Raw genomic sequence first — 12,211 nt, forward strand, 5'->3', positions numbered from 1 at the left:
GAGTGGTAAGACCACATGAATTTCATATTATCCTTAAGAAATACATATATATACATACATTGTATACATGTTAACATCTATATATTGGGGTTTATGTGTACGTGTGTATATGTAGCCTATTTTTTTAAGAAGCCCAAATAGCTGAATCTAGGGGAGTGACTGTGAACTGAATTGTGGTAAATCACTGAGGTATTCTTCAGCAGTGAATACACTTTTTCACATAATTTATTACTAAAGATAAATAGATTGACAGATAAAATGTATTTATGAGAGTTTTCTGACATCTTGGTTTATTGAACTTGGTAGACACTAAGTTAGTATTTTCCTTTTGAATAAGCCCCCTCAGTCTGCACCACAACTTAAAACATAGTCTAAATATAGAACACTTTGGCACTCTATGCGCTTGTTATAACTTAATGCCACATTGAATGCTGCGGCATTTCATAAAGTTTATTCTTAGATATAAAAATGGCTGTTTGCTGTGAATATGGTTTGCATGTTTGCTTGTGTTCTACCTGGCTTTCGGTTACCCCCGTTTCCCTTCCTCAGTCTCTGTGAGCAGCAACACTTGGTGTTGGCTAGCACCATCCGCGATACTCCAAAGGAATGGGCAGAAATGAACTCCTGTGCCCTTCTAATGTCTCTGCGAAAGCGGCACACTGACCCTGAAACTACGAGCACAGAGCCACCTCAGTGGCAGGAAAGACACTGAGTGAGCCAGGATGTGCAATGATCGGATGGCTTTACACAAAGACTCGGTTGCACACCAAGTTAGGGTCTAATGGAGCAAGCTCCCAGGGCAGACCATGCCCCCTGCACTCTCTGAGAAGCTGAAGTTCTATCTCTGCATGTTCATCTTAGAAGGTGACAAGAATGCCAGAGTGCGGCTTCCTCCACCCACCCCTAACAAGACAGTGTGAGTCAGGGCTCAGGTCCCCCAGGAAGAGAAAACTGCAATGATTGGGCACTTTCTCTATCATTGGAGTGGCATGTACCACACTGCAGCCACCCCCGTGTCACTGCTCCTGTGTAACAGGATTGTTGTTGCTATATTCCCAATGGCCCTGTCTAGTGAGAGGGCTAGGAAGCCACATGCCTCCTGCAACCACTGGAAGCCAACAAGTGAGTCTCCTCTCTCAACAATGTAAGACAACGAATGTAAAAACAGGTTAAATTACTTTGAAACTTTAATCACAGATACTTTTCCACACGACATTTCTGAAATGAAAGCTTTGATTCTCCCTTTTTTTTGCATACAGGCTGTGAAGGTGGTTTAGCCAGACCGTACATCTTTTCATATATGCGTATCTATACCTGTGTCTCTTCTTTATTAATAAAAGGTGTCTTGATCACAGTCCCAAACCAATTCTGCATTGGATTCCAGCATATATAACTCAGAAAGTAAAACAATTTCAAAGGAAGTCAGGCTGCAACCACAGGAAAATGGCAGGAACAGTTGTAGCTTGATAGTTGTTTCTTCTAAGTTCAACTCAGAAATATAATAATAATTAAGAGAAAAAAATAAGAGGCCCCAGCTTTCATCCCTGCTACCAAACACACTCGTCCAAAACCCTCGGCTGTCTTAAAGTGCAATTACTGTTGTGAAGTTGCTCAGGCCAGGGATCAGGCTGGACGGAGTTCAAAGCAGAAACTTCAAACACTCCTTGCTGTTCATGACTCAGGGGCTGGGAGGGTGAGGAGAAAAAGGACAGCTCTCCAGCATTCAAGTGCATCAAAAGAATAAATGTCTTTTACTGCAGTAAAGAAAATCTGTTCATAGTAAGGAATCCTGGTTTGGAAAAATATAACTTTCTAAAACTTCTATCTGCGGATGTTCCAGTGCAGCAGAGCGACAAGGCAGGCAAGTGCAGTCAGCAGCAGGGGCTGCATGTGCCTCCCACGGGCCCGGCCATACAGGCGGCTTCCACTGTCTTCTGCAAGGTCCTCTGCCCTCAGTGAAGAGGAGGCACACTGGACCAAGGGCATCTGGTAGGATGTGGCTCTCTTCTCTGGCCTGTCTGGGCTGGACCCGTCACTGGGCCTCTGGCCGTTGAACAGCAGATAGCGCCCCCGGGCATCCTGCTCCATTTTGAAGATCTCGTACTCCGTGTGAGGTAGTTTGATTCCCAGGGCCACGCAGCCATTGGTGTGGGTCACATCCTGCTGGATGCCTACCTGCCAGGAGCCCTCGGCCCCGCACTCATTCCCGTTGAAGACGTTGAGCAGCGAGGCTGTGGCCGCATCCATGGGGGTGACCTTCATGTGATTCACTGCAGACGAGAGAGGAGAATTCCATGACTCCAGGGAGTACGTGCAGGATGCAGAAACCCACCCAGCAGACACTGGCCACACTCTAACTAGACAAGGCTTTTTTTTCCAAAAACAATCCCACCTTCAGACGCTCCCATCTGTCTGCAGCAGTCATTAAAGCAGTGTCGGGTGGGAAGAGTTCAACCTGTTGATGTGAGTGGCAGTCACACCAATAGATACACTGCAGGTGTGGCAACACAACACAGACCATCTGGTATAGAAATGCTGAGCCCAGCTCCAGCTAGGAGTGCCTGCAGGCAAGAAATAAAACTACAGCTGGGAGTGCTCCTAAGGAGTTTTATTTGGTGATGCTAACTCCTTGAGATTGAAACAAATATTCAACAAAGGCTGGAATTTTGCTTTTATAAAAGGCTTTTGGGATTCTAAAAGTCTGGGTGTCAAACACTTATCCTAGTTGGCATTCTCACACATTCCTACGGGCCCATACATCAGGCATCTAAAATAAGTTAGGCTGCAAGCAAGAGAAATATGAGTGAATAAATTAAATACAAATCCCAGCTCTTGCGGAGAATTGCTTTTGGAGGTCCTCCAGGGGGCCACTTCCGGGTATAACACGATGAGCTTTGGGGTAGAGTCAAGTAAAGATCGCTTGCTCTCAGTTAAGTTTCTCAAAGGGCCTGGATTCCTGGTGCAAACCCTGCTATCTAAAAGGAGGGCTAATGTCTTCCAGAACTTTCTGGGTTAACAGAAACATTTTATAGTAATGGAACTGAATTTGGAATTTTATCCCGGAGGAGTCACCTGGGATCGAGGCTATCCGCCTTTATTTGGCATAACAGAACTGATGCCATTTTGCAAAGATGCTCAAACTTAAAGAAAAGAGCAACCTTCTAAAATAGCAACCACAAGCTCTGCTTTGTTGCTGGCAGCCTGGTGTAGCTCCTCCCTCCCCTCCTCGTTTAGTGATCGGGACACAGCCTGAACCTTCCCACAGATGCTCCCACCTACAAGCAGGTAACAGCCTCTCAATTACACGACAAGCTCAGGGTAAGAAAGGACAGCTCCAAGCACCTGAGGTGTCACTAACACCTCTTTATTGCCCACTCAAGAAATCACTATGGCAGGCAAGCAAATGCATTGTTATTAGAGGGAGGGCATGGAATCCACCAGAGTTGCGTATAAAAAAAGTCAAGTGGCCGGGTGCGGTGGCTCAAGCCTGTAATCCCAGCACTTTGGGAGGCCGAGGCGGGTGGATCACGAGGTTAAGAGATCGAGACCATCCTGGTCAAAATGGTGAAACCCCGTCTCTACTAAAGATACAAAAAATTAGCTGGGCATGGTGGCGCATGCCTGTAATCCCAGCCACTCGGGAGGCTGAGGCAGGAGAATTGCCTGAACACAAGAGGCGGAGGTTGCGGTGAGCCAAGATCTCGCCATTGCACTCCAGCCTGGGTAACAAGAGCAAAACTTCATCTCAAAAAAAAAAAAAAAACGTCAAGTGCGGACTTGAGATTTCTTTTTTTATTTTTTTAGAGACAGGGTCTTCCTCTGTTGCCCAGGCTGGAGTACAGTGGCAAGATCACATCTCACTGCAGCCTCAACTTCCTGGGCTCAAGCGATCCTCCCAGCTCAGCCTCCAGAGTAGCTGGGACTACAGGCACATGCCACCACACCCAGCTAATATATTTTTTATAGAATCGGGGCCTCACTGTATTGCCCAGGCTGGTTTCAACCTTCTGGCCGTAGGAGGTCCTCCTGCCTTGGTTTTCCAAAGTGTTGGGATTATAGGCATGAGCCTCGGACCTGGCCAGAGATTTAATTCCCAGTAACATCCTCCCTGGGCTGGCAACTTCCCACGTGTAGTGCAGCGGCGTGGACTCCTCCTGCATTCAGGCCTGCCAGCGGAGGATGTCCCCGGATCCATTTTGAGCAGGGAGAAACTAAGTGGATGTTAAGAAGTGCTGAGGCAGAAATGAATCCCTAGTAACTCAGGAAGAAGTCCCTTCCGTCATTTCTGCCTCCACAAAAAATGTCAGCCCTCCACAGGGCTGTCTATTGGCTGATCCGAGGTGGGAATCCTACCTTTGAAAACAAACTCCGTGCCTCCCATGACCCTGGAGGAGAGGACGCCGCGGCTGTAGCGGCCCCGGGCGTAGATGGAGAAGGTGGGGTGCTTGCACACGGGGTCTGAGTAGTGGTAGTAGTGGCCCTCCCAGGTGTTGTTGTTGTCGTGGAAGATGAAGTGGCGGGTGAGGAAGAGGACTTCGGGGCGCACCTCGCAGCGCTGGCTCACCCACTCCCCGTGCAGACCAATGGTCAGGTCTGCCTTCGGGGGCAGGATGGGAGGGTGGTGCTCATCTGACCGATAGATGATCCGACAGGCGATGCAGGCATGGTCGTGGTTCTGAAGCCAAGAAATAAACACACTCAGAGGGCTCTGTCTTCCCAAGGGAGCAGTGGACATGTGCTTCCAGCAGTGGGTCTCACCAGGTACCAGGTACCAGGTCACTGTCACTGACAACCTCAACACCAAGAACCAACTGGAGTCATGCTCCAGGGCACAGAAAGAGGCGAGAGTGACGTATGTCTGTGTGCCCACGTGTATCCACAAGTGCACACGGGTTTGCCTGACAGTACAGACCTACACAAACATTTCAGATGTGATGTGGACTCTTTAGAATCCTATTAAGTTTTCAGACCACATACACTGGACACTTGATTTCAAAAAGAAATGATGGTAGCACCTCATACCCATTAAGATGGCTACTGTCAAAAAATCACAAGTTGGCGAGGATGTGAAGAAATTGGCACACTTAAAGGCAGCTAGTGAGAATGCAAAATGGTGCAGCCACTGTGGAAAACAGTAAGGCAGTTCCTCAAAAAAAAGAAAAAAGAAACAGAGAATTACCATATGACTCAGCAATCTTACTTCTGGGTATTCACCCAAAAGAGTTGAAAGCAGGGACTTGAATAGGTATTTGCACACCTGTGTTCACATCAGGGTTATTGACAACAACCAAAAGGTAGACGCAACCCAAGTGTTCACTGATGGATAAACGGATCAACAAAACATGGTCCATCCATATGATGAAATACTCTTCAGCCTCAGGAAGGCAGGACGTTCTGACACCCGCTGCAACAGGAATGAAACTCAGGGACATCGTGCTAAGTAAAATAAACCAGACACAAAGGACACTGTAGGATGTCACTTATGTGAGGTTCCTAGAGTGATCAAATTCATAGAAACAGAAAGTGGAATGGCGGTTGCAGGGGCTGGAGGAGCGGGGAATGAGGAGTGGTTTAATGGGTCCAGAGGTTCAGTCTGGGCAGATGAAAAAGTGCTGGAGGTGGATGGTGGTGATGGTTGCACAATAATATGAGTGTCCTCAATGCCACAGAATTGCTCACTTAAAACTGGTTAAACTACACATTGTACATTATGTGTATTTTACCACAATTAAAATGTATTTTAATTTTAAAAAGTTAGGAGACACAAAGGAAAAAAAGGGGCCAGCGCTCCACTGGCTGCGGATGAAAGTGAGTTGTGTAGGAAGGGGGGGGCCGTTAGAAGAGGGAACGGAGCAGGAGGCCACAGAGCTGGAGGCCACAGAGCAGTAAGCACACCTGCACACTGCCCTCTCTCTGGGTCGGCCCGCCTCCAGATTCAGAAGGACATGTGAGAGATGCTGGAAGTCAGGGCATAGGATGCTTGAACACAGTGCTGGTGTCTCACTGTCTGACCAAGTTCTCCAGACACCTCTGAGCCTGGGCTGCCTCCTCCTGCACCTGGGTCATCCCTCTGCTATTCTCCTGTGTCGCGAGTGGGGCGTGCAAAGCTGGAGGGCTAACAGAATGCTGACCACTAGCGGCATGCGCTGATCGGATCAGGCTGTTGTGGGGAGGTAGAAGTGGGTAGCTCAGTGTTCCAGGGACGGCTGGGCCACTGCAGCCCTGCGCTCCCATGCCATCAGTTCATGGCCTCACATCTGCCCTGCAGCCAATGCTGAGGGGTGCCCACTCACCAGGCAGGCACACACTTCTTCTCTAGCATTTGTTTCCTAAAGCTGCAGATCTCAGTCACCAGGGTCTTTGGGTTTACAGCCCTCACTCAACATATGATTTTATTGTGATTGTTGTTTGATTTCTCAGAGCGGGCGGGAGGAACCATGGGCTTCCCAGCTGCTGTGCAGCTATTTTCTTCTGAGATGGCTGTGCTCGCTGACTTGCGCTGCTGCAGTGTGCATTAGATGGGCATAGAATTGCACTCGCGTGAATGTTTCCTTTGCTAACATGGTTTGTGGCTTGTAGACGATGGGATCAAATGGCCGCAACATTGAGATGAAAGCCAAGTCCTGGGTATCCCCAGGCTCCGCTGCCAGTCGTTGGCCTGCGGTTTCCTACAGAGGGCTCTGGGGCACACAGAGAAATTGCCTGCAACCTGTGCTCAGCAGTGAGCTGCCCACTGCAAGCTCCAGAGAAATAGAGAGAGAAGAGCTTCTGGATGAGGCCCATTAGGCTGGTGCTTAATTACGGCAGGGAAAGATGGCTCTGGCCAGGTCCTGGGGTCTGAGGTCAGCCCTGGCCGCTGGTGATTTGGGGCAAGTTATTTATTTCTCTCGATTTCAACTTCCTCATTTATATATTAGTGATTGTTATACTTATTTGAATAATTGCTTCAAGAAATGAACAGTAGATTAAGGTGGTACCCACTCAATGCACCCAACTGGTGTATTAAATTAAGATTAAATAAAGGCCTATCTGCCACCCTATGTGCCACAATCTTTCAAATGCACCTTAAGGTGAAGAAAATACAAACTGGGTTAAAGGAAAGCATCACTGAGTACTGAAGCTTTGCCCTTATGTTTCCTTAGTCAACTACTATGGGGTAAAGGTTTCAGATTTTTCACCCTCAGTAAGCATTCTGATATTCAAAAACCAGGGTGGAAAGTGAATATGATGTACTGTGCCCAGCCCAAGGATCCTGCCTAAGTGCTGGAATTATCACCATTGAAACTGGGCCTGCAGTCCTGGTGTGGGGACCAGCGACACTCACTCTGACACTGGCCCGGAACCTAGATGTATATCACGAAAGCATCACAGTCAGGAAGGTGGTGTTCTCCTGTGGTGTTCTGCCTATTAACAAAGACACAGGCTGTGCAGGAACCAGACCCTGGCCCAGCACCACCTACTGGTGAGGCAGCACATGTTGAAATAAGAGAGGTCACCTGGAGCACTCCTTCCATCAGGGTAAGAAGCTCGGGGGCCAGATTTTCCTCAATCAGCCGGGAGGAGGTGTGCACTCCTCTCATTTGCAGCTCATCGCTGGTGGCCAGCTGCCCCCTCTGTCTGAGCAGGCCCCCAAAGCCTAGCTGGTGGCCCCGCTTCCCTACACCAACCTCAACCTCCACCTCCCCTCTGCACCACTCCCCATAACTTGGTTTGCCAACTGTAACTTGGGAATTTAAAAACATCCACTGTGACGCCTTCATTTCTGGTCATTCTAAGGAACTGAGTCTCCATCCCTGAAAAGATTTTATTCCTCAAATACAGGAAGAGCTCATAGAGCTTCTAAGTTGGGGATGGGAGAGAGAAAGAAAATAAGGGATGTTGGTTCTTGAAAGAGATGCTTCTGGGACATTGTCGAGGGCCAACTGCTCTTTGGCTCAGACAAGAAAAAGGTTCAGGAGAGGGGAGGGGACACTGCTGTCACCTGAGCTGTCCCAGAATGGGTGTTTGCTTAGTGCTTTCCTTTAGGAATAATGAGGCCAGGGCCCTGAGATGAGGACCCACTGGGAATTGGTCACTTCAGGAGAAAGATGGTCCTGGACTGAAGTGTGCTGTTCCATAGCAGACAAAAGAAGGCCAGGCAAGTTTTCTTTGCGGGGGTGGGGTGGTGTGGGGAGGCTTTTTTCCAGCAGGTGGCCTGAGAATTTAGGGTGGGTGCAGGGAGTAGGAGGAACCTGGCTCTTAGGTATTGGTCTTGCCAAATCCCTAAACTAAATGCTTTCTTTTATTATGGTAAAAAAAAAAACATAACATGGAATTTGCCATCTTAGCCGTTTTTAAGTATATTCACACTGCGGTGCAGCCAGCCCTGGAATCTATTCGTCTTCCCCAGCTGAAAATCTACACCCACTAAACACTAACACTCCATTCTCCCTTCTTCCCCTGGAAACCTCCATTCTCCTTTGTCTCTGGATTTGACTAATCTAGGTGCCTCAGCTGAGAGGAATCATTACTATTTGTCCTTTTGTATCTGGCTTATCTCACTTAGCATAAGATCCTCAAGTTTTATCGATGTTGTATAATTCTGATAAAATGTATCAGAATTTACATCATTTTACAGATGAATGATATTCTATCGTATGTATATTTCGCAGTTTTAGCTACAGTTGAATAAGGAGACATCTCTGTATTGTTAACAAATTTTAAAATATCATTTATGCTCCTAATTGTCATAATCTTTGGCTTGAATAAAACTTAAGAGACCTACAGGCACAACTACAGAGCAGCAGAAACTAAAGCCTGTATATTGTATTGCTTCCAAAGTTTCTCTTTTCTAAGATGCTTTTTGGAAACAGCAACTTTCCAAGATAGATACATGGAAAGAGAATCACATGTGCAGTTTTTAAACATGATGAGTGATTGGTACTGTGGACTATCATTTGCTATGTAAAATTATTCTCTCTTTTTTTAGGATCCATGTTCCAAGACCCGACTCATTTGAGAAGTGTCCTCTCTCCCAGGCTCACCAACTTGGTTTCCACAGCATCCCCTTTCCCTGAATCTTAGAAAGGGCTATTTAAAGCCGGAGTTTCTGTACACAGAATATTTGAAGGTTACAGCAGAGGAACCAGAAAGTGTTTCCTTGTTGCTATTCTTTACACACACTATAAAAAGCTTTCATCAGAAAGCGGAAGGGAGAAAAAAGATCCCTATGCAAGTATCTCTGGAAAAAAAAATCAAGCTTATTCTAAAAAGAAAGAAACTTATACTTTATAAGTGAGCAATGTTCTAGGCAAAGAGTAAGATTCTTCCTGCTCTGCTCTCTGATTCCTGCCCAGCTCTGGATAACAAGTTAAATAACTACAGCTTGCATTCACAGGACATTTGAGCCTGGGGCACTCAAGTACAGCATCTCCTTGGGCTTTACACTTCCCAGGAGACCAAGGGTACATTGTACAGATGAGGCAACAAAGGTACCTGGAGAGAAAAATTCAGATGCCTTTACAAATCCCAAGTGGAACCAGGATGGAAATTTGGACCATCTTAGGACTTGCTGAGTGCCGCCTCCTGGCCGGAGCTGCCTTTCAGGCTGCAGAGAACAGACTTTTCCCCAGCAAGGACTCCAGCCCAGGAAAAGGTCTTCTCCAGCTGATGACTGATGCGGATTCTCCAGGCTTTCTCTATTCCCTGCCATTATTTATTTCTGGAGAGGTGGTTCATCAGCAATATTTGCTGACAGTATCCGCTTGTTTTCGCCATCTTCCCAGAACAGAAGAAATTACTTAATATGATCTTGTTGTGAACAGATTAAGGAAGCAAGCTGCATGAAACATAAGTCTTTAAAAGCAGTGTTCCTTGAGGTAAAAGTTTTGTTCAAGGAAGGAGGAAAAATGGGAGTCAATGATGGAAACTTCCTTTCCTAGGGTTTTGTTCCCTGAAAATTTATCACAAAGAAATCTGCTGTGGCCAATGGCCCACATTGAAAGCTTTCTTTGTAACTGCAATGTGCTGAATGTTTGATTAAATTTCTGCTATAGATAACCCTGCAGATACATCCTTCTCAGGTCTTCTCCATTACGAGTTCTTTGAGGCCAAGACCAAGTGTTCTCTCTTTGTCATATTTCCCATGACAACCAGGAGAGAGCTGCACGGGGCTCTCAGCTAACAGACGAATGGAGAGAAAGCTGGCGTTGGATATGTAAAGCGTTAAATGGAGTAGCCAGCATTCATCACAAATGATGGGCGCCCACCTGCCAGTGGGAGGGAACTTGGGCTGCTTTTCAGATCTGGGATTATAGGAGCTTGTGAACTCGGGCTCATTTTGATCACCTTTTAAAGGGAGCATGATGATGCCATTTTTAAAAGGAAGTGGGTGAGAGCTGTGACACTAGGTTCAGACTGCCCAGGCAGGCTTGCTTTCTATCCCACAGCAATAGACTGAATGTTTGTGTCCTCTCAAAATCCATGTTCAAATCCTTACTGCCAATGTAAGGAAATTAGGAGGTGGATTCTGTGGCAGGTGACTAGGTCATGAGGGTGCAGCCCTTAAGAAGGGGATTAGAGCCCTTATAAAAGAGACCTACCTGAGTTTTCCACCTGTCTTGCTGTCACATGAGGATACAGGGAGAGGTCAGCAGTCTGCAACCTGAGACAGAGCCCTGAACAGGATTCCAGCCTCCCACCATGCTGGTGCCTTGATCTTGGCCCTCCATCCTCCAGAACTGTGAGAAGTGAATGGCTGTCCCCAGTCCATGCTGCTGCTTTGCTATGGCAGCCTGGATGGACCAAGGCACCTGCCACCCAGCACCTGCCGCTCAGCACCCACTCCCCGCAGGCTACGGCAGCTCTTCAGTGTACTGCGTCATCCTGGCCAGGATACAGACATCTCTGTGCGGCCAGGGGGACTCAGAGAGCCTCAGGGAGACTGCCCAGCACCCTGCCCCCACTAAGCCTGTTACCACCATCCAGGAAGGGGCCTGGGCCAGGAAAGCAAGGGAGAAGGGTAGAAACCAGGCTGCTAATTCCTGTGTCTGTAGTAGACTATGGAAGCAGCACAGAGTAAAACTCAACCAAACACTTCCATGTCCTGGAGTTCAGCAGGGGCAACTGATGGGTCCTCAGGAGCAACATTAGCCTTCTGGAAATGGGCTTCCAAAGCAGCTTAGAATCTGAAAAGTGAGCGCACAAAGGCCTTTTCTGTTTTAGTTAACATTAGTATCACAAAAAAGACCATTCACCTCTACCTTTCCTATACATACACATGACTACTTACCCAACAGATAGAGAAAAAGGACCCTAAGTAGATGGTTCTTTAAGAGAAATGACTTTAAGAATGGTTTCTGAGAAGAATTTTTATTTATTTTCACATGCTTCTTTCTCCCACTCCTATGCATTTTGATTCAGTTATAATTAAAGTAGATTTATTAAATCTGCTGTAAATCCAGTGGGCACCCCTGGCTGGCCCAACCTCTTCCTTTCTCCCCTCAGGCCTCAGCGAACACTCCCTGCAGTAGGGACCTCAAGCATACTTTTTGTTTTGTTTTTCGTTTTGAGACAGAGTTTCGCTCTTGTTACCAAGGTTGGAGTGCAATGGCGCGATCTCAGCTCACTGCAACCTCCGCCTCCTGGGTTCAAGCAATTCCCCTGCCTCAGCCTCCCGAGTAGCTAAGACTACAGGCGCGCACCACCATGCCCAGCTAATTTTTGTATTTTTAGTAGAGACGGTGTTTCACCTTGTTGACCAGGATGGTCTTGATCTCTTGACCTCGTGATCCGCCCACCTCGGCCTCCCAAAGTGCTGGGATTATAGGCATGATCAAGAATACTTTTTAAATGGCCACTTTCCTGCTTTTGCAGGCTTCTCTGTGTCCTCTTAGCTTTCTTGCCTTTTAAGGAATAAAATGTTTACAACTTGCATTGTCCCTGACAACAAATATTTCCTGGTCTCCTAACTCCTTAAATAAAGCAACCTTGCATGCCTGTTTATCTGCTGAAATACTCTGGAGTCAAGAAATACAATGAGTTGTTTCTGCAATAAAAGTGTGTATCAGCAGCCTTGTAGCCCAGCAATTGTCTGACACTGCACACCTCAGCCCAGATAAAATGACCACAAAAGCAATCTCTTCAGGGTCAAGACGCCCTCAACTGACCCCAGTTGCCAGCTCGATTTTTTCATAGAACTGAGCAACCTTTGCTGTCTTATAGGAAACACGTG

General features: G+C 47.0%; 1 protein-coding gene across 1 annotated transcript in view; it reads right to left on the bottom strand.

Moving 5' to 3' along the window:
- Window positions 1–1,169: 1,169 nt before the first annotated feature.
- The window catches only part of APCDD1 (APC down-regulated 1), a 34,429-nt gene continuing 23,387 nt past the window's right edge, over window positions 1,170–12,211 (bottom strand). Inside the window, exons 4-5 of the mRNA XM_008979478.5 lie at window positions 4,354–4,675; window positions 1,170–2,270 (exon numbers count right to left, since the gene is read on the bottom strand). Of these exons, the coding sequence (XP_008977726.3) occupies window positions 1,822–2,270; window positions 4,354–4,675 (771 nt within the window). The 3' untranslated portion in view covers window positions 1,170–1,821. The remainder of the gene's footprint in view (window positions 2,271–4,353; window positions 4,676–12,211) is intronic.

This window comes from Callithrix jacchus, chromosome 13, assembly GCF_049354715.1.
Source record: "Callithrix jacchus isolate 240 chromosome 13, calJac240_pri, whole genome shotgun sequence".
In the NCBI taxonomy this organism is placed as follows: domain Eukaryota; kingdom Metazoa; phylum Chordata; class Mammalia; order Primates; family Cebidae; genus Callithrix; species Callithrix jacchus.